The sequence below is a fragment of the Tyto alba genome, unplaced genomic scaffold, assembly GCF_018691265.1.
Source record: "Tyto alba isolate M040663 unplaced genomic scaffold, T.alba_DEE_v4.0 Super-Scaffold_2, whole genome shotgun sequence".
In the NCBI taxonomy this organism is placed as follows: domain Eukaryota; kingdom Metazoa; phylum Chordata; class Aves; order Strigiformes; family Tytonidae; genus Tyto; species Tyto alba.
Window position 1 is genome coordinate 26,086,862 of NW_024881282.1, and position 25,996 is coordinate 26,112,857.

General features: G+C 36.7%; 1 protein-coding gene across 9 annotated transcripts in view; it reads left to right on the forward strand.

Annotated features, from left to right (window-relative positions):
- NBEA (neurobeachin) overlaps positions 1–24,772 on the forward strand; it is a 518,250-nt gene extending 493,478 nt beyond the window's left edge. For all 9 annotated transcript variants that reach the window (XM_042793382.1, XM_042793373.1, XM_042793375.1 and 6 more), the window contains 7 exons: positions 1,502–1,573; positions 3,704–3,859; positions 4,771–4,941; positions 16,309–16,410; positions 19,817–20,013; positions 20,742–20,893; positions 22,987–24,772. In XM_042793382.1, coding sequence (XP_042649316.1) covers positions 1,502–1,573; positions 3,704–3,859; positions 4,771–4,941; positions 16,309–16,410; positions 19,817–20,013; positions 20,742–20,893; positions 22,987–23,077 — 941 coding nt within the window. In that variant the 3' untranslated portion in view covers positions 23,078–24,772. The remainder of the gene's footprint in view (positions 1–1,501; positions 1,574–3,703; positions 3,860–4,770; positions 4,942–16,308; positions 16,411–19,816; positions 20,014–20,741; positions 20,894–22,986) is intronic.
- Positions 24,773–25,996: the final 1,224 nt, after the last annotated feature.

Consider the following 25,996-nt stretch of genomic DNA (forward strand, 5'->3'; position numbering starts at 1 on the left):
TCCAGACTGTCATGTGAGGGGAAGCCAAAATTCCTACCCATACTTTACTGTGAAAGAGCAAAGGTCACTAATATTGCAGTTTCCTGGACTGTAAGGATTTCCTTAACAACTGTTATTTGAAGTCATCTAGTTTAATAGAAGTTGTGTTGGTCTTTATGATGCATGCAACTGTTAGATTTTAGTTTTTCATATATACTCATGTTGCAAACATGCAGAATTCATGCCATGAACCAGCCGTGAACTAAATTTCACATAATTTGAAAATCTCTGGTGTAAATTTCAAAGGGAGGAATACTTTCTGCACATATTATAACAGGAAGTGACAGGAAAACAAAGCTGTTTGGAGAATCAAAACTCATTCTAATGATTTTCTGAACTTTTACATCCTGCCTGGCAATAGGCTAATCCGCAACAGGTTATCAGTTTCCTACTATTACCATAATATTATTTGAATACATCACAACTCTAGTAGAAAGGATAGGCTCATCTACATGAATGTATACACAGACCATTTTTACTGTTGGGGAGTGTATGCAGACCTTTAGGGTTTATACACAGTAGAAGGCATTTACATAACGATCTCACAATAGGAGCAAATGAATCTAAGTTAGTATCAGTAAAGATCTGTCCCAAACTGGTTTGTTTTTGAAAGAAGAGAGAGAAAGGAGGGAAGGGAAATTTCTCAGAGCAGTGTATTTTGGAAGATGACAGGCCCAGCTGTAGACCCTGTTTTCTTTTACCTTTTTGTCTATTTTCTTTTGTCTAATTCAGTAGTAGAAAATGGAGTTTATTCTCCAGAACTCCTTATCTCCTCTTATGGAGGATATTCTCGTGCATCATGGCAGTTCCTGACAAAACCCGTTTTCAGTAATGACCATTGTGATTTACGTGTTAGGGAAGATGCTCAGAAGAGCCAAAGCAATGCTATCTGTGCATGAGAGCAGATAACACTAAATATGCAGCCCCTGCTGCACATTTGAACAGCTCAAGGACTGCTCAGGATATAACTAATAGGAATAATTGTGTCAAATTTACTGTAGGCCACAATTTGCCATCTAAAAACTGTAGGTAAATCCATTAAAAGGTCCAAGTTTCTGTCAGAGGTTTCATATGTAAGAAACTCATAACAAGGTTTAATCCAGTTATTTTGCTTTTCTGTGCTATTACAAGGTCTCACCCAGTACTCAACTGTAAAAAAATTTCTCTGCTACACTATTTGAAAGCAATTATTTAATGAATGTTTGTGGCTGCAGAAATCATGATGAAATTAACGTACATACATTTATAGTTACTCTTATACTACATAACTGAAGAATGAACAAATACATATTTGTGTAGCACAGAAGGAATCTTAAAAGATTCATAGAACAAGTAATAGTAAGAAGTTACTTTTTTTATATGTATATAATAATCCGAAGATGTGCTTTTAAACTGAGACAGATCATATGAAAAATTTAGACAACAAGGATCCCACATGCTTTATTCTTCCTTTCATTCATAGGCCTTCGGGGAGCCCCAGGATATTCTTTGGATCAAGCCCACCATCTTCCAATTGAAATGGATCCATTGATTGGTATGTCAAGATGAAAATGTAGCGATATATTTGAAAATGGCATTTTCAAGAATTATTGATTAAGCTATATTTGTATATTATGCTTCATTTAACACAGAAGATAGGAAAATATTTATTCTTGACAGTCCTAGAGAACTAAAAGCATTAGCTATCGATGCTGAATGAATTACATGAGTGTTAGTTGTTATTAACATCACCAGCAATTGTTATATAAGAAACAACCAATTAAGTCAGTTACATTGTCAGACCATATCTATAATTTTGTTCTCTTATCAGGTCACATTAGTAAAATAAAATGTGAGGGTCTGGTAGAGTTCACATATTTTCATTTGTTACAACCAGCATTGTGTGTATCAGTGCAGATGCAGATCCATTTCTTTTCATTCAATATATGATTTGGATTCTTTTAGTTGATATTACTAAATTATTAAAGATAGACTGGGGTTTAAGTTGATGCATGACTCTATTTTTTAAATCAAAAAAATATTTGAAAAAGTGAAGTATTTTGAGAAATAGCATCTTCTAAAACTGTTAGAGAGATTGCAGGATTTGTATTCGTAAAGGTCATTATTTCTCTTTCATTACAACTATTTCCTTTGTGTTTGTTTGTTTATTTTTTGCAGTAGACATATTTTTGAGACAGAAATTTGGGATAGGAAAGGTTCTTAGAGACAATTTTGTAGCCTCAGTGAGAAAAAAATTGCATTTTTAAACATTTCCACATGAAAAGTTATTTTTTTTGCCTGTGTCAATATTCGCAGTTGAAAGATTCATATACAAGTACCTCAGGAGAGTTAGCTTTCTCATTCTGTATGCTTCATTTGCTCATATAATGACAGTGGTTTTCTTTTCAGATTTTCCTCTCAAAAGCTAGGGCACAACTATTGCACCCACCTGTTCTGGAAATTTGAGTAATTTATTACTCATTATCTTTCAGTGCATGGACATAGAGGGTCTTGTAATTTAAATATGTGTTCTTGGAATGTATATAAACATGTTATTAACTTTTACAAGCAAATTTAAAGTAAGGGGTTTTTGGTTGAGTCTCTTACTTCATGCAGTTGTGAGCAATTTAAGTAGGATAAGTAAAAACAGAGACAAAAGAAATTTCAGAATATTATCTTCGTTAAGTCATGTTCCTACGTTAGGAGAAACGTGCCTCTCAGAGTAAGCTTTATGTCACCTAACTTCAGTTAGCTGAAGTTAGTTGTCAAGAATCCCTCCATAGCTACTGTAGAAAGAGAAACTGTCCTCTGGAGTTGTCGAGCACTTGGACAGCTGTTACAGTGTGAGTTGACTTGCGATGTGAAGCAATGTCTCTCTCTCCAGTGAGTATAGAGGGAGTGTACATAATTAATTTAGATTATACACTGCACTTTTAAAAAGTTAATACTAGGTGAAAGGGAACACACATCTATTGTATTGCCAAATCCTGTCTGTTGTGTCAGAAGAAGTAAAGAGGACATTAGCTGGTTACTCCCAGTCCTTCCTAATAGCTCCATTTGACAATCAGTACAGTGGGATTCTGCATGAACCATTCCTTTTCCCTCTCTCAGGGGCAATTTCCAGGTGGCATTTTCTCTTTTAAGAGTACTGCCCATGGCCTGGCTCCCTGCTTAAGGTGTAGGTGATAAGACAGTGTCGAAAGCACATTCGATTTGGATAGCTTCATTGGCTCAATCCTTACATTTTTTGATCCAGTTAAGCATCTGCAGGTATGGGGGATTTCAAGGTCACACAATACAAGCTGTGATACTTTCTGCAGTGTTGTTAACATTAACTTAGTATTTTAAAAGGACTTCCATCGCTTTCCCCTAGTTCAGTTTGGTTTTGGAGAGCATATCACTTAAGATATTACCACATATTATGCAGTGCATCAGGCAGTTTATAAGAAATTGTCATCTCCTGTAAAATCTTTTGTCTTATTCAAAGGGAAACCAGAAAACTCACAATAATTTTCTATTTCTGACACCCATATAGACAGCTCTAAATGTTCATATTCAAAATGCTTACTCAACAACAAATTCACAGTTCATTGAAAGTTAAATGTATTCATTTTCTCCTGTAAGTGGATGACAGGAAGGTGTTGGAAGGGCTTACTTGTAAAATGTGTTTTGCATTTCATTACAGCCAATAACTCTGGTGTGAACAAACGGCAGATCACAGACCTTGTGGATCAGAGCATCCAGATCAATGCACATTGCTTCGTGGTCACAGCAGATAATCGCTACATTCTTATCTGTGGCTTCTGGGACAAGAGCTTTCGAGTTTATTCTACAGAAACAGGTGACTCTAAATACAACTACATGTTTCTTCTTAGGTCACAAAGTCCTAATACTACTATATCCTTAGCCCTCAATAAATGAGAAAAGGCGGTTTATAAAATCCCTCATTATTGTTTAAGCATAATAGTTTTAAGATGCTTTTTTGGGGGAAGATAAAGAATGTAAAAGGAAACAGAAAGGCATACAATTTTGTTAGTGGTAACTTTTGAAAACCAAAGTTATATTCAAGGAATCGATCATATCAAAAGGATCAACCAAAATTTTTGTTATTTTCATGGCTGCATTGTTTCTATCTCTATTTCATGTAATAGGGAAGTAGGTTGTATAGCCTGCTACAGGGAACTAATATTTTCTTTGTCTGATCACTTAGCCTAATATCATTCAGTGGTTGTGGTTGAAACCAGGACATCAGTATGCTGCTAAAAACTGATTGCAATAATAGAAAGAAGGAGGTGATAATCATAGTAGACCTTGGTTTGACACTAACATAGAACAAATATACATTTTTGATATAATAACGTGGCACCATTATGGAAAAGTTCATGTGCTGTCTTATGCATATCATTCATGAAATTCACAAATAGTGTTCTAACACCATAGCTTAAATACTGATGGAGCAGCAACTCCACTTAATATTCAGTGACTGCAGCACTGACTTGGATTTTCAGAGATAAGGGTTAGGCTATGAATTGACACAGAGCACAGCCCTCAATAGGAACATAAAAAGAGAAAAAAAAAGTTTTATCTTTGTGATTTTTTTAATCTTCTTGTAGCATGTAATGAATTCTAATTAAGGGACATGCGGCAAAATTTAAATTTGAACTGAATATTTGTTAATGACATAGTTAATGATTTCTAAATCCTGCAAGTATTTAAAAAACCTGAATTTGTATCACTTTGTACTCCCACCAGGAAAATTAACTCAGATTGTGTTTGGCCACTGGGATGTGGTGACTTGCCTTGCCAGATCGGAGTCCTATATTGGTGGTGATTGCTACATCGTGTCTGGGTCTCGTGATGCTACCTTGCTGCTGTGGTACTGGAGTGGCCGACATCATATTATAGGTGACAATCCAAATAGCAGTAAGTATCCTCTAAAAAGCACCTTCCTGAGAGATCCTCTGTCACACCTATTAATTTTTATCATTCCTTATATCAGCTTCAGAAGGTATTACCAAATATATTGATTATTTAATTTACAGGTTGAAAGTTGGTATAAGAGCACCGCATGCTAAGCAATTCACTGAGTACTAGCCAAAAACATGTTTAAACAGTCTGTGCGTGGTAACAGACAATAAATAGTATGGGAGTAATTCTTAAATTCATAATTGCCTTCAGCACTTAGAGCATCATGTCATCATAAACTAGAACAAGATGGTTATGGCCTTTAAGTGACAGGACGTATATCACTATATTTTGACTTTCCTTTCCCCAGAAATATTTTTTGGCATTTTAACTTACTCCTTTTGTGCTACAGCATGCTGTATCAGCTGCTTGCCTTTTCAAAAAAGGAATGTCTCACATGCCATGGAATTAAATGAGTTTCTTTGAGAAAGGTCTTTCCATAGCAAGCAAACCTTTGGAGAAGCAATGTGACTGAATAAAAATAGAAAAAGATAAAATGTCAGAAGAGTTTACATTTCATTTGCAGGGGACTATCAGTGCTTTGCAGAGTGAAGAGGACACAAAAATAGTAATATTCATTTGTATAAGTGGGCACTTAAAGTGCACTGCTAATTTACAAGGTCCCTTCACCCAAGCCAGAAATGTGACCACAGCTAAAGACAAGAGCAACTTTTATCTGTATACCATAGCTGTTTTGTACAACACTAAATGCATTTAATTTAAAATAGTTTCTGAATTCTGATGATTATTTTCAGCACAAGGATCTTGCCTCTTTAGATAAACATGGAAGAATCCATCACTATCAATTTTGATCTCTGGTTCAAGTAGTGACTGGAGGCAGTTGCAGACCTGTCAGACATCTAAGTGAAAGAATTTCTTCAACTAAATGTCTGGTAGAAAAGTGTTTTATTTGTTACAAAGTAAATATTTTGTTAATATTTCAGTAGTAGATTTTTTATTGTACTTTACTTTTCTTCCATTTGTCTATAAGCAGAGCAAAGGGGAGACAGATAAAAGCCTCACTTTCTCACCTAACTGTCCTTTGTTTTCATAACAAAGTGAGAATGGAGGGTGAAAAAAATAAAATTGTGTTCCTATAACAGATTTCTCTATTTTTTATGTATATTCTGGGGCTTTTTTTAGAACTTAATTCTCAGATAAGGAGAAATTCAGTCTGAAAAGGAATTTCATGTCAGGGCACTCTGTTTAGCTTGACACCATTTTGCTCCCTTGAATGTCTGTATGATACATATCAAGTATTAGTAATTTCTGTGCTAAGAGTAAGAAAAAAATAAGAGCTTGCTCCTTTCATTAAAGAAAAAATATAAGACTTTTCCTTCATTTCCTTTGATTACATGGGGCTTGGATAGCCTTGCCGTTACCATCCCCTTACTGGCTGATACAAACTGCTCCAATTCTTTTGCAGATAGATTTATTTTAGTTCTGATACCTTTCTGCCATCATGAACATATCTGAATGCAAGAAAGCAGTACTTCTTGGAATCTCAGGTTTAATATTTTAGCAGTGTAGCTTTGGAAATGTCTGCCCTGGAGATCTATCATTTTATGAAAAGAGAGGATATCAGTCAGCTGACACAAATCAATGAAAACAAAAATTGTTTGATTTGCTCTCTGTTTCTAACTCTGTATGGATAAGGTGCTGTTTTGCTGAAGAAAAGGCCTTATAGTCAGATTAGTGGGAGACTGTGCTGCAGACAGTCATGTCTAGGCAAATACAATTTCACAGGCACAGGTAGCAGAACTCAGGAAGGTTAAATACCCAAATCCACTGTAGTAGCTTCAAAATATATTGATCGGATTTCTTGCTATTCATGTGGAAGACATGTTGAAGACTCATGTAGAGGAAGAGTGATGTCATCACTATTATTGCTATCTCTACTCATTGGATTAAAGTTACCGTGGATATGCTAATTATGTACTAGTGCTGTACTATAACCAGAACTTCATGTGTTGTAAACATATCCTTATTAACGGCTACTTTGACTTTTCATGAACATACATCAGTAAGGATAGATCAAATAAGTTATTATATGCCTGAAGAACATAGGGGAAGTGGACACTTTGAAGGGAGAGCCACCCTGCAGGAAGACCTGGATATTCTGGAAGAGTGAGCTAACAAGAACCTTATGAAGTTCAACAAGGACAAGTATAAAGTGTGGCACCTGGGAAAACTTAATCCAGGAGTGCAGCACAGTCTGGGATCTACCCATCTGGGGAGTCCTGTAGAAAGGGACCCGGGGGCCCCAGTAGACAAGCAGCTCAATATGAGTGTGCTGCTACAGCAGAGAAAGCCAGTGGGATTCTGGTTTGCATCAACAGGGGTGTCACCAGGAGAGATAAAGAAATCATTATCCCAGTCTACTCAGCACTTGTCAGGCCACACCTGGAATACTGTGTTCAGTTTTGGTTCCTGTTATACAAAAAAGATGTGGACAGGCTGGGGAGGGTCCAGAGAAGAGCCACAAAGATGATCAAAGGCCTGGGAAGTCTGTCATAGGAGAAAAGGCTGAGAGAGCTGGGCTTGTTCAGCCTTGACAAGAGAAGGCTTAGGGAAGACCTTATCACCATGTACTAATATTTAAAGTGTGGCTACAAAGGAGATGGAGACTCCGTTTTTACAAGGAGTCCCATGGAAAAGACAAGGGGTAATGGGTACAAGTTACTCCTGGGAAGATTACAACTGGGCACAAGAGAAAATTTTTTCTCAGTGAGAGCAATCAACCACTGGAATAATCTTCCCAGGGAAGTGGTGGTTTTCCCAACATTGGTCACTTTTAAGGTTCAGCTGGATGGGGTGCTGGGTCATCTTGTCTAGACCGTGCTTTTGCCAAGAAAGTTTGGACCAGATGATCCTTGAGGTCCCTTCCAACCTGGTATTCTCTCATTTTATGATTCTGCCTTTTAAAACTTCTAAAATTACTAAATCTTTTGGCTGAAGTAATGACTACTAGATTCTGTTCCTTACCATGTACAGACATGATAGTTGTTGTATGGCTGATTCCCTGTATACTAATTTTCAGGAGTGAAGTATTCTCAACAATCCTTATGAAAATATGCTTAAATTTTAAATAGTTAAAGCCACCAAAGTAGCAAATAAATATTTCCTAATCTAGTCTTCTATATTTACCGGTAGAAGATTAGGATTTAGCTTGTAGGAAAAATTAAAGTGAGATGTTCGCTGTAGGTCAAATCCAATTAGTTAACATCTTTCGAATGAATTTCCAGAAAGATGTAGATGATATTTTCAGGGGAAAAAAGGGGGATTAGATTTTTAAAAGCTGTCATCTGGAGACACAGATAAGGTATTTTATACCACAGACTGTAAGAAGGTGAAGAATTCAAAGAAAAATGTCAGGTATAGTAATTATCTGGGTTAGATGCTTGACTTTATAATGATCTTTTAAGCTGAAAGACAGTTAATTATCAATTTCAGCTTCAATGCATCCAATTACCAAAAGGAACTTTAGTTGTTTCAGAAAATGTTAAAGGGGGGGTGGGGGTGGGGGGAGGGAGGAACAAGCCCCCAGTCCTAAACAGTTTATGTAATTTCATATTTGTATAGGAAAAGGTAGATACCATTTAATTAGAAAACATAGCAATCACAATAATTTATTGTGAAATACTCTGGGGCAAAAGATCGTCAGAACAAACTCCTTCCCAAATCTGCTAAAATTCCATATTATAGAATTCATAAATTAGATAAAATCTTTACTAAACAACATGCATGTCAATAACCTCACCTGTCGGACTTGTGTAGAGCCTTCTGCTGAAATACCTGTGTGGGCATGTGCTAGGAGGGTGAGCTCAGCAGTGTCTGTGGGAAATAGAGAACCAACTTTGGTTTAAAGAGGAGAATGGAAAAAAACTGTCTTGGATAAAACTCTTCCAAGTGGCTGTTCCAGCTCAGTGGTTCAGAAGTTGCCTATGAGAGCATGGTGTGCTTCATTTTATAATTTTAAAATAATTTTTCCAATCAATGAGTTTATTAAGTTATCACTTTTGTTCTACAATAAGTATCAAAAAGGAGTTTCTGGTTCACTTTGCACTTGTCACAGTTTCTTGACACTTCTCACAATTGCTGACAGAAGACCAAAGTTTTACCGGATAGTAAATACAATGTTTAACATGGAGTGGCTTTCAAAAATAGCTTGTAAAAAACCCTTCTGGCTAGAGTGTTTGTCCAGGAAGTGGGAGACTAAGTTCTTGGCCTCCAGAGACTGAGGGAATTCAAACCCACATTCCCATATTCACAGGCATATGCTGACTATCAGGCTATAAATTAATGTGGGAGGGGCCCCCTGCGAACCGCCAGCTTTGGTGGAAAGCAAAATTCTTTTCTCTGCTCTTCTTTATGGATCTTATGGGACATGATGATTGGATAGAAATAGAGACAAATGAAGAAATCAGGAACCAAAACTGCATACTTTCAACAGCAGCATGTAGGGCAAATCTTCTCCCAACTCTTACTTTCTGTGGTCCAACAAAAATTGGTTTCGCGGCTGTGCAATAGCTAAGCTCCAATAGCAGTGATAGAAAATGTCCTTTTCCAGCCTAGACTACAGGCTGGTGCCTGGGGATGCTCCTGCAAAGTGGTACATGTGCCATGAATTCCTTTAGACTGAGGGGCAGTTGAAAGCAGGTTTTAATGTATGTTTGAGCCTCCCCTTATTTCTTTATCCTTGCTTAGGTAAGTACCACCTTTGGGAAAATCACTGAACTGAATGAAGCTTAGTCATCTTGCCAGGATCAGATACCTACTTCCTAAGCCAAAATTGCCCATCTGAAATAGGTAATCTGAATCTGCACCTTATTAAGTTGATGACCACATTATATAAATCAGCTGCAGTTGAGAGAACAGTGAAAAGAATCTGTTTTCTCTTAGGAAGACACGGCACATGCAAAGGACATAGTTTGCTTATTTTAATTCTTTGAAGTGATCTGGCAAATGTAAATCTTTGCAGTTCTAAGAGATTGAATAGAAAAACTATAGTGATGGATTTTGACAATTTGTTTTTTAATTTTTTTCCTCTTATGATATATAGAGATTTGTTTTAGCTGAGTACTAATTTGTATACAAATTTCTTCTCTCATAGCAACTGTATTAGTCATCACAAAAAGGAGCAAAGAGAGTACATGATATGCCCTGGAGTTCAACATGTATCATTATAGTTGTTTTATTTTTATATTTTATGATTGCTTTATTGAATGTCTCTTTCAAACAAGTGACTTTGAAAATGAGAATTATCTCCAAGTCTTTGAACAGATACCAAAGTGGATGATAGAATTGCAGAAAAGTGAGGGACAGATGCTTTCATCTGAAACAGACACAAATTCAAAAACTAATTTGGAAGTGATAAAAATTAATTTGCACACTTTAATTGGAATCAGACTCCTGCATGAAAGAAAGGAAGGGTAGGCAGCTTGTGCTAAAAGCTGATTGAATTTTTTGTCAGGTAAGTATGTTGGACTTGGCCGCTTATCCTCTTGAGCCTCTCTGTGCAATATATTACATTCACTCTCTGACTGGTGTTCTTTAAAAGGATCAATGCTATTCCTGTTTTGTCCCTAGAGCCTGAAATTTCATTGATCTTGGGACTTGACATTTCTCATTACCTATTGTAGCTTCCAAGAGGATGGTCACAAGAGGTGTGAGAGTTAACCCTGCTTTTTCTAACAGGAACTGTGCTGACCATTGGAAAACACTGTCTATCAGCCCTGAAATGGGTTTGTTTAGCATTATTAGAACATAATCCTCAGAAGTGCTAACAATTCATCCTATCCCAGTGAGTGTATTCTGTACATTCCTGAAAGGGAGGGTAAGCGCTACCAGAAAGGTTCTTTGTCAAGTTAACCTGTGCTTTTTTTAAAGGCTGTCACAAAGTATACCTTTATGTATTCCTTTTACATAACATATTTTATAAACAATTCAAAATTGCAAACATTGCAGGTTTTACGAGTTTGTATCTTGAAAGAATAGTTATTCTGAACTCAGAATATTCGCTTATTCTTTTATATCCCTCTACATTTTAATACCCTATAACATGCTCTAGTTAAACTTTGAAAGGGCAGAAGTTTAAAAGTAGCCACCGGTGTGATCTGTACCAAGTGGGCTGGACGGCTGTCTGAAGGTCCTGCGCAAGCACATTGGCACACATGCAATCTGCTTTGCCTGTTTCAAGAGTCATTAAGGTACTTAAACGTCTGTACAATTTTAAACTACAGTATCTTAGCACTGTTCTGCCAGAGTAGAAGCTCTTTGAAAGCTAGTATATAATTTTTACTGGCACTGTCTCTATTCTAGTAGCTGAAGACATCTCTCTCCTAAGACTTCTACACAAAGGTAAATGAGCTAATAATCACCTGAATGAATGCAGTTATTAGCATTTTATCACGGATGTCTGTGCCCATGCTGTGCTGGGTACCCCATGGGAGCTGTACAGTGCAGGCCCGTTCAGCAACTTGCCAAAGTTTCCAAAGCAATTGAGTGGAAGAAATAGGAAGAGAAACTGCAAATCCTTACTTTCCTCTCCTCCACTGTATTCTTCCTTTTGGGGTCTGGATAGGTGCGAGTTACCTGGAAGTCCGCTCACCTGGGTGAACTGTTTGTAGACATACACAATGCTGCTCACATTCCTCAGTGAATAAACCAGTTCTGCCAGAGTTGAGAATATTTTGAATATATGAATATTTTTCTGTCAACAGTCTTTCTTTTACAACCCTTGCTTCCTCATGTTGTCGACAGTGTTAATGGCTATTTCCTATTTTGAAATATTCCTATTTATTGGTCATAGCCTTATCTTTTCATCAAACTGCAGGATGTTTTTTTCTGGAAGGAAAAATTCAAGAAGGCTATTTCATTTTCACTTTCATGAAAGCCATAATATTTTCTAAGATCTTTTTTTCTGATGTGTATCCCCTCAAAAGCGCTAATAGTAATGTAAATAGTAAAGTAAATAATTTCAACAAATAATTCAACTACAGCCTTGTACTTGTGTCTGTCAAAGTCAAAGATGAAATGGAAACTGGAATTTTCCATGTGCTCTCATGTTTCTTTATACAGAAGACTCCTAGATGTGTCCTCATAGCAATCAGTACATAATTTCTGGAAAAGGACAATATGAGAGAAATAGTAACACTGTCTTTTCTCTTTGTTTTCTTCTCTTTCCTTACCGTGCAAGAACACCATTTGTTCCAGAAGAACCTTACAATAGTATGAAGCATTGTTTTTCAGAGAGAAGGGAAGATGTATTTTATTTTAGACTTTGTAGAAAAACTTATTTGTTTGGAAATACAATGCAGATTTTTTTTTTTTTTTTTCCTCCTGCCCTGTAGTAATTCGGTTCAAAGGTGCTCCTTTGGGGAAATTACAGGGAGTTTACAGTGATGGTATCTCAGTTCATAGGTAGGATATTTTCACCTGCAATTCCCTCAGAGCTGCAGCCTTTGACCTCTGGCTGCATCTATCAGTGGTGATGTGACAGTGACAGAATATTTTGCTAGATTTTGAATGATTCCTGGAGTTCACAACTTCTGTCCTTACCAATAAAATGTAATATGTCTGAGATTCTCTTCCCCATGCCACAGCTTTTTCTGTAGAAAGTATCACTGAATAATTCTTTCTTTGAGCCCTAAGGGGAAAAATCCCATTTTCAATTACTGTTGGACTGTTACTCCTAATATTGATATTCCATTATTAATTTGTATTTACTGAAAAACAGGACTCAAAGATATATGTTTCAGGGCAGCTGTTTCTTATAAGCATTTTCCTTTATAAATCAAGTCAATTAAATATGCTCTTTTTTCATATTCTGACATTTTACATTTTCATGATACTAATAGTGTTTTCCTAGGAGACACTGAGGAAAACATCTGTTTGAAAATTGCATTATTTGTTCTCCCCTAAAAAAAATTTCTAACCATCTAGTAATTTCAGTCATTCACCCTTACACCTCTGTAATCAGAGCTTAAGCAAAGATGACCCTTGAGCATAATTCCTTTTTTTTTTTTTCCAGGAGGACATACAGAAGAAAAAAAAAAAAAAAAAAAAATTATGGATTTATTTGAATTGCATTTTTTTTCACTTTTCTGATATGCAGTTGGAGAAAAGAAAACCTCAAAACGAGATAAGCTTCTCAACAGCAACACTGATGTGGAAATTATAATATAAAAATCTAAATCTCAAAATATAGCTAATCTCTCGTGAGATACAGAAAACATCTTTCTCTATTCTTCCAACATCCATCCTTCCCTAGCAGTAAAGCCCAGTTTTCCGTTCACATCTTCAGTTTCCAGGCCAGAAGGATTCTTTTCTTGCAGGCTAGATTAAAGATTGGGAAACTAAGATTTACTGGGGTTGCTGTTTTCATTAGAGATAGGAAGGTGTTAATGTGTTTGTACAGTGCAATGATAAGACCAGGTAGATTGACCCACCCTGTACTATCGGGTCCAAAACTGAAGTCTGTAAATCCATGGTTGGTAGTTCTCAGCTGGTTCAGTAAGATAGTAAAATACATAGAATTATTATTAAAATTTTGATGACAGACTACTTCAGAGTTAGGCAAGAAATACTGTAGATTAAAGCTAAATTTTCAAGAACTATTATATACAGTTCTGGCTACCCGAATTTTAAGAAAGAACTTGGAGCTAGACAGGCACAAAAATGTGGTGCTACAATGACTAAAGAATGGCAAGTCCATCACGTCAAAGGAGTTTATAAGAGTTTGATTTGTTTAATAGAATCAAAAGGAAAGACCAAGAGGGCTGATTTATTCTGTAATTACATGAGTGGGGAAAACACAAGAGAGGGAGAAGACCTGAAGCTAAAGGACAGTGCTGACACAAGAATGAAGAGATACAAGGTAGACGGGAATAAATTCAAGGCTGAAAATCTGAATATTTCTCTCCTTTACAGTAGGAAAGGTCTAGAACATCCTTCCAAGTCACATAACCAGATAGCTATCTCATTAATTTATTACAAGGTTTATATGATGTGAATGTCTGCAATAAAAAAGACTAAATTCATTGACCCACAGAAGTCTATCCAAGTCTCCGTTCCTAATGCATATCTTTCAGAAACCCAGGCAATATCACTTAGCTACTCCAGTAGTTCTCTTTTTAATTTGTTTTAGTGTTTAACTGTTTTTACAGTTAGGAAACTGCATTTTATTGCAGGTTTGAAATGTGTGCAGCCATTCATCCATTGGATCTTGCTGTGCCGTTAGCTGCAAGATAAATTTCTGGGATATTGGGCATCTTTTATGCCTGTGACTTCCAGCTGTGGTGGTCAAGTCACAGCTTTGCTGCCTGTGCAGTGAAGAGAGAAAACACTAAATACTGTGCAGCCTCTTGTCTTATTCTCTGTATCAGCTGTGTGACCCTCCTTTAAGCTCATTTCTGTAAATGTGGGTACAAGATTTTAATCTTTCTGGTCTATAGTGACAAGATAGGTCTTGACTCCTACTTGCTATTCTAGGGTATTGCACTGAAAGTTAATGCCGAGGGAGCTTTCCTTTCTGGCTCCATAAATGCCTCACTGTCTCACTGCCTTCCAAAACAGAATCTCCTCTCCAGTGAGCAGAGCTTGTTCTTGTCCAGGAGCATCAACCTTCCACCTGGCTGCATTCAGAATAAATAAAATATATAAAGCACATTTTGCTACTTTTTTATTTAAGTAGGTAAGGCAGAGAATGTTATAATAAGGACTTTCTCTCTTTGCAGAGTCGTCTTTATATCAGTTCTGTATACACCCATATTTTACCAGCAAATATTTTATATTATCCTGTAGATAATGTTATTGGTTAGTAATCAGTCAAGAATCAATTCCCAGCTCCTTACTGGACACCCTCATTTCCAATATCCGAATATGTAGCTCACAGTAGATACCTTTCTATGAACAAATTATTTCAAGATCTGTCATCGAACTAGCTTCTGTGCCACCCATGTTGTCTACAGTCAGTCCCATATAAAACAAGTTTAAATCAAAACATTGTATTACTAAGACAAATATCTTGAAAAAAATACATGAAGGCCATTTTAACATAGTAATCTTTATCAACTATACCTGTCATCCTGTCAAAAACAGGTAAGAGGCTTGCTTGAAAAAACTCCCATTCCAGTACAGCATGGTGACTGGCATTAATGAGATTTTTGCTTCTGATTCTTTGTTGACAGAACTGTGGATTAACCATTTTGTTATTTAGCATAGGATTAATGTTACAGTAATTCATCTGCAGTTCCCTAGGTCATTTCTTTTATCCTTTTTAAGTATTTGAACTACACTGTCAGAACTCTCTTCCTCTGGAATATCCCAATTTTCTGTATTTCATTCGTGCAAAGTAAATATAACCAGATGAAATCTGTGGTATCTAGCAAGTTGCTAATTTTTTGTTACCGATTAACTTTCTTTCCATGTCAAAGCAGTATCAAATTCTGAACAATTCCTTACTCCATATAGGAGCTTCACTGTTAAGATGTCAGTGTCTGTTATTCTTAGAAACAACAGAAACATTGCTATTTGCCATATAAACACTCCACAAATGCCCACTTGCTTGAACCCCAAATAAAATACATTTAAATCCTGAATATAAAAAAAAAAAAAATATTTAGGGGCTATTCTATCCTACTTTTTAATAAATAAAATGTGATAAAAAAGGCACAGGTATCCATAGTGATATATAAAAAATGATCTATAACCATAACCATTTTTAAGTATAATTTTAATTTATATTTAATTTATTCAATATGACTCTGAATCAATAATGTCTATGCAACAGTAGTATCTTTCTAGTACAGTGCTGTTCCCCTTCTTTTCTAACCCCCAGTTTCATGAAACAAATTATGATCATTAATATAGGAACATTGTCAACTCATACTATTCTTTAGGTTCCTAGCAGAAGTCTAGAAACATATCTGTTCAATAGCAGACTTTTACATTACAGTTGCTTTTGTGTTCTTTATCTGAAATACACATATTCAGTATTTTTAGGTCATAAACCAGTGATGTGTTTTTTTCATTTGTGTATTGTAAACAGCATTCAGTCTATAATTTCTAAACCAAAAAAGTTTGCTTTTCATAAAGGTATGAATTAATGCATTGAGTCGCTGTGCTTATGAAACTTTATGATACCTGAATGTATTTTACTCAGAAACCCGAGTATGAGATATTTAAGCACACTGCACCTCTCTTTGATGCTTCCTGATTGAAAGCAAATTACAGCAGAGTTCTTTTGTTGATGAAACAGGTCTGGTTTGGCGTTCCCTGTTGTTTCCTATTTTTGTTTTTCTTCCTGTGTTTTTTTTTTAACAGGTGATTATCCAGCCCCTCGTGCTGTTCTAACTGGTCACGACCATGAAGTTGTCTGCGTGTCGGTCTGTGCAGAGCTGGGACTCGTTATCAGTGGTGCTAAAGGTCAGAAATGTTTTTATGACCTAAGTCTTAACATTTTTAGAGATTTTTTTAGTGGTGCTTCTCAGTCTTCCCTCAAGCCACATATACTTTAATTATCCAAAGTCTTCTCTACTAAGATGTGTTGTAATTCTGGGGGAGTCTGCAGCAGCTTACTCTGAACAGTATAACTTACTATCTGGGCTTATGAGGTTTGGACACAAATTAAGTTGATCATTCCTTCCAACCAGCAGCCTGTGCTACTATTCCCCCCAGATCTGGAAGAGTAGCTGATAAAAATTTATACAAAAATTCATAATGACATCTACTGATTTTGAAGAAACCTGTTGATAGACACCTGTATTTAGGGGAGGGTCAGCTTCAAGTTCTCCACCCTAATCTTACTGAATGGTGGTTTGTAGGACTGACCTCAGTCATCTCAGCAGGGGAAGCAGGGTCTGTTTGCTTGGGTTTGGATCTGTGGACAGCATTTCATTCAGTAGCTGTTTGGGTTGTTTTTGTTTTTGTTTTTGTTTTTGTTTTTGTTTTTGTTTTGTAGTGGATTCCCAATAATGAGGAGTTTGTGGGTTTATTGCTACCTCTCTTCTATTAAACTTTTTGAGCCATCTTTTCATACTTACTCCCAGTTACTTATCTGTGGAATCCAGAGCATCCAACACTTGCTAATACAAATGTTCAAAATAGCTTTCCAAACCTGCACCAGTCTCCCATGTAACTGGTAATCACCATAAATAAAACACCCACCTCAATGAGTGTTTGCTTCATCTTTCTTTTTTCCATTCCTCCTTCATTTGTTCATTTTATTTGTTCTGCCCACCTTCTCCTTTTCCCCTTAATTCCATGTCCACTTTTCTTCCCCCACTGCCCTCTCTCATTCAGCTTCTTTTCTTAATTTGGCAAACTGCATGTCTTTTTTACTTTCGTATTTGCCTCCCCCTCCTCCCCTTTCTTACTTTCTTTTGTGCTACATCATCTCTTCTTCCTTATTATTTCCTTTCTTTACATTACCCTTGTAAACCTTCCCTAAGGTTCTTCCTTATATATCTTCCTATCTCATTTCCACTCCACTCCTAGATCCACATCCAGCTACTTACTTTCTCCGTCTACAGTGATCCCTGTTTTATTCATCCCCATGGATATCCTTGTACTCATTTTTAAAAAGTTTGCTGCTTCTGAGGGTAAGAAGGATGTGACACTTGTTCTGCCCATTTTTGTACACAGCTGAGCTCCTGGGTTATCGTCTTTTATACTGCCTCAGAGCTCAACATTTATATTCAAAGCTGAGTGTGAAACTTTTGAGTAAAGGCATTTTTAACAGGGAATCCTAATGGGTCATTAACTCTTGTAATAACATACTACATAACAGTCATAGGCAAAGTCAAGACATTTATGAAAAAAAATGTACAGTGACACTGGACCTAGTTTTTTCTTGCAGCACTGCTATTTCTTATCTTTTAAGGCAGCTTTATACAGTCTTACTGCCATAATAGTGTACTCTTTTCAACTATTTTTGCAAATTTTCTCATATTAAAATAGCTGGAATCTGTACTCAGTTATCTTCTGCTTCGCTAAGTATATTATGCTTTGTTAACTTACATATTTTTAGAGGTAAAGGCTGCTGGAGGACCAAAGACATTACATCAAATCCAGATTATGTCTGTAATTGATCAAGAGAAATGGAGGCCCAGTCTGTCCCCTGAGTTACTCTGCTCATACTCTTCCTCTTTAAACTCTAGTCCATATATATATGCAGAGAGAAAATCCCTTTATTGTTGCTGGCTTCCAGCAGATGACTGTTTTAAAGCTTCTTCTTCAGGTCCTGTCCTTTCCAGTCCCTTTCCAGTTTCTTTGATTGCATTTCATGGCAGCACTGCGTTGCTCTGCCGTCCTGCCTGAGCGCTGCCTGTGCTCCCTCACGGGGAGCCTGTCCCCCCGGCAGCTGGCTGTGGCACTGGTAATGCACACAGCACTCGAGAACCTGCTGAGGCAGGGAGACAGCACATAGAGGACTCCTCTGAGAAAAATCCCGTGTGTCAAGTTGATGTTTGCACGTTCTTATCCAACAAACCCAAAAAACAAGCAGTCAGTCTGTAGGTCTTTACAGTAGCATACTAAAACAGATATTCTTTGTGCCTTTTCATGTCCACGACCACTCAGCTATGAATGTATTACACTTTTCTTCTGAAAAATCTAACATGGTAATTATTCTAAAGGTGGAGGCATCACTTCTCATAACATTCCGGCACTTCAGTACTTTCAAAGATGAAACTCAACTATTTGAGGAAATAAATTAATTGTGTTGCAGTCATATCCTATGGACCCAGTGAGGCTTGAGGTGTCTCTGCATAAGGCTTTATGCAAACACAGATAAAAACCTGTACCATAGGGCTCACAGCTGAATGCACTGATGCCGTGATTCATTCTACCTGGGCAAACCCAGCTGCTGTGTGAATTTCAGAGAAGTTCAAATGGCTTAATACGAAGTGGCTGAGTCTGCCAGTATGAATTTACTTTCAGGGTCATGAGACAGTTGTATAAGGAAGAGATTACTGTGCTGTCCAGGAGTATCCTATGATTCATGAAATAAAACATTTAGTATTTACCGTGACGCATTATATTTATCACAGAAGAGACTTTTTTTTTAGTAGGAATACAGGTCTTACTTTCAAAAGAGCTTTTCTCATAGATCTTGAAATGGAAATAGCCTAGTTTTGCATTTTAAAATGTAGATTATAGATTTCATAACTGTTTTTTTCTTTCATCAGAATTAATAAAAAGACATTAAAATCTCATATTAAAATCTCTCTGGAGTAAATGTAGTTACAGTATGGTATTCTAAAAGCTCTTATAGTCCAGACAGCATAGTAACTCTGTTGGCTGCCAGATGACTCCCATTGTTAAAACAATTGAGGACTGAAATCTATGCATGTAACATATTCATTGGGGGAGAGGACCTACAGGAACTGCCATTGTCTATAGGAGAAATATGCAGTGATACGATTATATGCCCTCTGGGAGTTGCTCCTAGTAGTCACTGATAGGGCCCCATCTGTTTAATGTGAATGGGCAGGCTAAAGAGAGTTCATGTTGTTGGAGGAAAGCAGTAAGACTGAGGCTTCTGAATGCTTGGAAAGAAGAAAGAATATTTTAGAAGGTAGATCAATGAAAACTCCTACAAGTTTAAGTAAATAATAAACTGCCGTTTTAACACACGATGTATCTGTTTTCTTAATAGCTCTTGCACTTCCTTTTCCATTACATATTTTAAATTCCTTAAGCAAACATTGCATCTTCTTACATTTATGCAGGACTAATGTAATATAAATGTGTATTATGCACTGCCTTTGTGCACAGCGTATATGGTTTGGATAAGCAGCAAATGTATGATATATTATGTTTTCATATACAGAAGGTCCTTGTCTGGTACACACAATTACTGGAGATTTGCTGAGAGCCCTGGAAGGAACAGAAAACTGCTTGTATCCTCGCTTAATTTCAGTATCTAGCGAAGGTCACTGCATCATCTACTATGAACGAGGACGGTTCAGCAATTTCAGCATTAATGGCAAACTCTTAGCTCAGATGGAGATCAATGATTCAACCAGGGTAAATCTAAATGCAAACAAACATTTGTTGTGTCTTGCCTTGTTTTATTAAAATAAATGGAATTTATTTGCCATGTGTTTTAAAGGAAATAACATATGTAAAATTTCTGCCTCCTGGTTAAGTCATGTTCAAACACAGATCCTCTTGTCTCCATCTCCAAACACAAAAATGCACTCAAGCTTTTCCAGAATTAATAGGAACAAATTTTTTATGATCCTACACGATTCTTGGAATTTTTGTTCGGAATTAAATTTTAGTGGGAAATACATCTTTAAAACAAAATGCTCTGAAAAGAGTCCATTCTTCATTTATTAGCCAAGACATGGATTCATGCCTTCAGGGCTCTGCTGTGTCACTAGCAGTTGAAGCAGCATTAGGAATGCAGATTGCTGCTCTGCTTTAGGTGTTAGTGATGGCACCGAGTATTGTAGGACAAACATTGAAATGTTGTGTGCTGAGTTCAAGTCTGGGCAGATTCAGTTAAAGAGCGTTTTGGTTATATATCAGGTTTAAAAGCACACAATTGTTTTTTTTTTTTTTTAATTTGGAAATCCAAAATTTGTTGGTTTATTTTTTGAGTGGGGATAAATAGGAATGGGAGCCTCTTTCTTCAAATATAAAGTGGGCAGAGCAAAAGAAATGCTTATAAGTTGATTAAATTTTTGTAATATTGACCCATTTCCATAAAAGCTAACTGTGTGCTTGGTTTTTGTCTTTTTCTCCTGAAGGCCATCCTCCTGAGCAGCGATGGGCAGAACCTGGTGACAGGGGGGGACAATGGTGTAGTGGAAGTATGGCAGGCCTGTGACTTCAAGCAGCTCTATATTTACCCTGGCTGTGATGCTGGCATAAGAGCTATGGATCTGTCTCATGATCAGAGGTGAGCTTGTTGTTAACATTTGTATCTAAATGGTAAAATTGCACTAAGTATATAAGTCCATGAACTTTAAGGGATGAGTTTATGGTATGCAGTTGTTAACAGGATGTGGTACAAAATGATTACCCCAGCTGTTATCTTGTTGATTTATCTCACTCAGCATTCTTTCTGATCCTTGAGCCTCCTAGTGCAAGCGCTTAACATTAAGGTGAGGTTTTATGTCATTAAAGTCAGTAAGCCAGAGACTCAGCTAGCTAAATATGAGAAAAATCACATTAACTTAAGAACATAGGAATAGTCAGACTGGATCAGAGTGCAGGAGTGCCTATTAACCAGTAATTTAAAAACAATTACAAAAGCTTGTGGTATATTTCTGACTTTCAGCTATGTAGAGCTTGTGAACTTCCCAGGGTTGCATCTTGACTATAATGTGTAATATTATCAGTGGATCTACCCACCAGGAGTGAATGTGGTCCTTTCCTTTGACCTTGAGAAATGGAGCTGCAGTGTACAAGCCTGGATTTTTGCAGTCACTGCTGTGGCACTAAAATGCACACTGTAAATGTAAAAGATATGAGAACAGTCTTCTGTTGTAACGTGATTATAATGTAAGCCTAGGTGTTGCACTTACGCAGGGTTATGAGCGGATTTGCTGCTTACATCATGCATAAGTCTTGTATTTCTTCTTCATACACAAACTCATGACATGCAAAGAATTCATAGGATATTAGAAAAATCATAAAGCTTTCATTTCAGTTTACTTTTCTTACACTTTTCGTCATTCCTATGCTATGTACCCAATTTGTAAAGCAACAAAAATACCTATAAACAAAATACTTACCAAATTTCCTCATGTATGAGTAGATGACTTGAAAAAGGTTTTTTGTATCAAACTTAGTCTAATTGAAACTAACTTACTGGAAGAGGCCTTTTCGCTTCTGGAGCTTTGCCAGTTTATGCATACAGTACTGTGCTCTCTTTGAGGAGATTTATTTACACTACAAAAAATTTCAGCTTGCCTATTTTCTCTATCCCTTATTGTAATACTAGGCTCGGAAGCCTCAGCTGTACAAAGTGCTTTAAGTGCCTGCTTAGCTTTAGTCACATAATTAACCAGAGAACGGCTTCTGTATGGTTTGATAGAAGCGGTGATGGATATGTAATCCAATCTTAAAACTCAGGTAACAGAATTAGAGGATATGTGATAACTGGAAAATCACCTCAATTATTGCCACCAGAACAACATAAATATGGGGCTATGTTTAAATATGAATCTTTGTAGGAGTATGATCAGCTTGTGATTAAGGGATCAGTTCAGTTTTCTTCGCAGAGGCAAGTCATTTTGTCTGGGGGCCCCAAGGATATCCAGCCGATCCCAGCTGCAGCCCCAAGTGCAGAGCGCTCCACAGGTCCTGTGCTCCAGCTGCAAGCCAGCACAGATGTGTCAACCTCCAGTGGCACAAGGTGCCTAAAGTTAGGCAGCTAGGTTCTAAAACTCCTGAATGAAGGTGCTTTGGCATAGATGTGAGCTATGGGAAGAAGCTCCAGTAACAACCATGGCGATTTACCATAATAACCGTGGCCTGGGACAATTAAGCTCATCCTAAGTACATGCCCAGTGACCTGAGGAGAGCTGGTCTCAGGCTGTGCTGAGGGTACTGATTAGGGCATAATTTGGTTGCTTACCCGTAGCCACTTAGTACTGTTTGAGATATCTTGGAGATCTGAGGTACATACCTGGGGTGGCACATATGACAAAGGACCTAGTGAAGACCCACACCCTTCTGGAGAGTCAGCTGGAGGCAAGGCAGGATGTGTGAGAGCATCTCAAATGGCACGATGTTTTGACCTATGTGAAGACAATAGAACAGACCTCTAGGCCTCCCTTGACCATAATGGGAACATGGAAAGTTCATTCATGTGTCAATACCTAAATACAGCGTCTCCATCACAAACTGAATCCTACCTATCACCTTAATCTTCAGACAGTGTTGCAAAAAGTTCCTTGCTCTTTTAGCTTTTTTACCATTTATGGTAAACCATTGCTTGAGAAGGTAAAAGAGGATTAACAGGACCATCTTTTCTATCTTTTTCAGAACTCTGATTACCGGCATGGCTTCTGGCAGCATCGTAGCTTTTAATATAGATTTTAACAGGTGGCATTATGAACATCAGAACAGATACTGAAGTGGAAGGAAGAACTGAAAGCCCAGGTAAAGCTGAGAGCACAAGTGCTGCAATGAAAAGTGTAGTCTCTGGTGGAAAAACACGTCTGCATTGACCTCCGTTGTACATTCCATTACACCCAGCAATAGCTGTACATTGTAGTCAGCAACCATTTTACTTTGTGTGTTTTTTCACAACTGAACACCAGCTGCTGAAAAGCAAGCTTGTATCATGTAAATTATATGAATTAGGAGATGTTTTGGTAATTATTTCATATATCTTTGTTTATTGAGAAAAGGTAGTAGGATGCGCCACAAGAGACTTTTGAAAATTCTGGGGAACCTTGTGTCCAGTTATTTCAATCTTTAGGCTTTGAACCTAACATGCATCCCATCTCCAGCCTCTTTTCAAGCTGAGATTAAAAAAAATACGTTTGATACTTTGTACATCAGATGCACATCTTAACTTTAAAGGGATACTTTTGTAAAAGTAAAACCTTGTATAAAGAACAAAACTGTTTCTTAATTTTATTGTGGAGTTACAACTTGCATGTACTTTAAACCTGATGTCTTGAAGGAACAGGTGCATTCACACAAATCAAACTGGAGATCTGCCTGAGGGTACAGCTTGTGTTAAAGGGTTGAATTTGGGCGCAAACAGTAATTTTGACATTTCCACCAACACATGTTTTTCACTTTTTGAATCTAAACTTTACCCCTCTTAAGTGGAGTTCTGCTCATGAAGCATTTGGATAAAAAGCCATCACTTGCCATATTTATACAATAGAAATGAAATTCCTCCCTTTTAAATTCAAAGACTAGACAGAAAGGGAGCAAAGAGGGAAGTTCAGTTTAATGCTTTGTAATGCTTAATGACTCCCAATACAGACAAAGTGCTATCCTTCTGGATTATTAACATTTGGCATACAAATCACGGGCAAGAGAGCCCCCAGTGATTTTTTTTCCCCTTATTTTAGCTCTGAGCAGCTTGGTTTATTTGACAGCCTTAGCTTCATTGTAAAGGTGACTGAGGTAATTCTTTTCGGTTCTTCTGAAAATCTCACCTGAAGCCACTCAGTCTAAAGCACTCCATATTTTACAATACTGTAATGATAACTATCGGAATAATTTTCTGCACATTGTACTGATCAAATTACACACCCAGGGGTATATACACTTTAATTCATGTTTCTTCTTTGTATATTTGGTGACTGTATTGTCATAGATGTACATATTGTGTCGGTAGGGCTATGAGGCATGTAACAGGAATGTAATTTTCTCAGAATTTACACTCACTTGCAGTCATTTATTTAAAAAGATAATGGATTCTTTGTATTGGCACTTTGCACCAGAAACATATCATTATTTATTGATGTGATTACTTATTTGTTATCCACCTTGTATTAGTAAGTTTAGCACTGAATTTCCTTCTTCATTGTTGTTTGTATTTATAAGATTCGGAAATCATGGGGATCAACGTAATGATTAAGTTATTCATCACCCGTCTGTAAGCAATATCTTGAGTTTGTAGCTTAGAATTGGGAGACTATTGAACATCTGGAAGACAAGTTCATTTCATCTTGAGATCATGGTGAAATATTTTGGATATATAAATTCCTTAAGCTATTGTAACCATGTTTTATTGCAAAGATGTAAAATATGCCAGATGTGTGTGAGTTGGAAATCAAAAAGAAAAATAAAATATGCAAAGAATTCAGTGATTGTTTTTCATTTCAATGAACTTTTTGTCAAGACATTCACATTACCATTAGAAACAAACAATTATTTTAAGAAATTCTCTCTTATATGCTATGTATATGCCAAAAATTATGCATGCCTGGGTGGTTGTATTTCCTGGGGTCTCAGGAAATAAAACAGAGGTTACAAAGTGTGTTTTGCAACTTGTTTGATTGTCAGTACATGAAAAGAAGCTACTAAAGATACTTTGATCAGCAGAAGTGAAAAATCAAAGCTTTTAAGGGAATTTTAGGATCCTTGTGAACAGGCAATAATTTTGTACAATAGACCTCATAGAAAGCAAAGATCTGATGAGAGCCATTTTGGGTATCTCTCAGTATCTGATAAGATGGAATTAATTTCATCTTATTTGGGGCATTGAAAGTTAGATATCTACACTACCTGCATAACTGAACAAAACAGGTAGGATAAATTGCCTTTTGGAAATGCTGAGGTCCCCACAAAAATGATAGCAAGTAAGTGGAGAGTGATAGTTATCTAAATGTCAGATGTTTAATTTAAGATAGCAATGATACACAAAATACTTTTCTTATTATTAGAAAACTCTCAACTGACTAAAAAGCAGAATAACAGCCAACACTTCAATTTGTTGCCCCGCTTGCCTTTGGAAGGATTGTTCTTTAAACAGCTATCAAAATGAAATGAAGCCAATATTTGAGAACTTAATTAGAATACAGTACACATTTTAGCAGATATCTGTTTGTATTAATTAGCTTTTGAAGTGGATAACCTGACTTGATTGTTTTGGGGCTGCAGGAGAGATGGGGGGAAGAGATGAGAGGGTTGGTATGTTAATAGTGGCATGTGCAACAGTTTATTGATATGTCTCAACTTCCATTCCATTATTATACAATTATCATCCCTAATTTAATGTTTTCTTCAACAAATTGATTTTAAAAAATGCACCGTTGCAGTTAAACCAAAAAATATTATTACTATTATTTTAATTAATACTGTTGTTTGCATGAATTCTCTCAGCATTATGTGAAATGCAATTTAATCACAAATTACAAGTTTTTGTGCCTGAGCAAACCTTTGTATGAGAAATTGTTCATGGGTTACAAAAACAAACAAACAGAAAAGCTACTGTATTGCATTCATAGCTAGTGGTATTCAAACAAGTGAGACTCATAATAATAATTGTAGTAGTAATAACAACAACAACAACAACAAAACAACAACA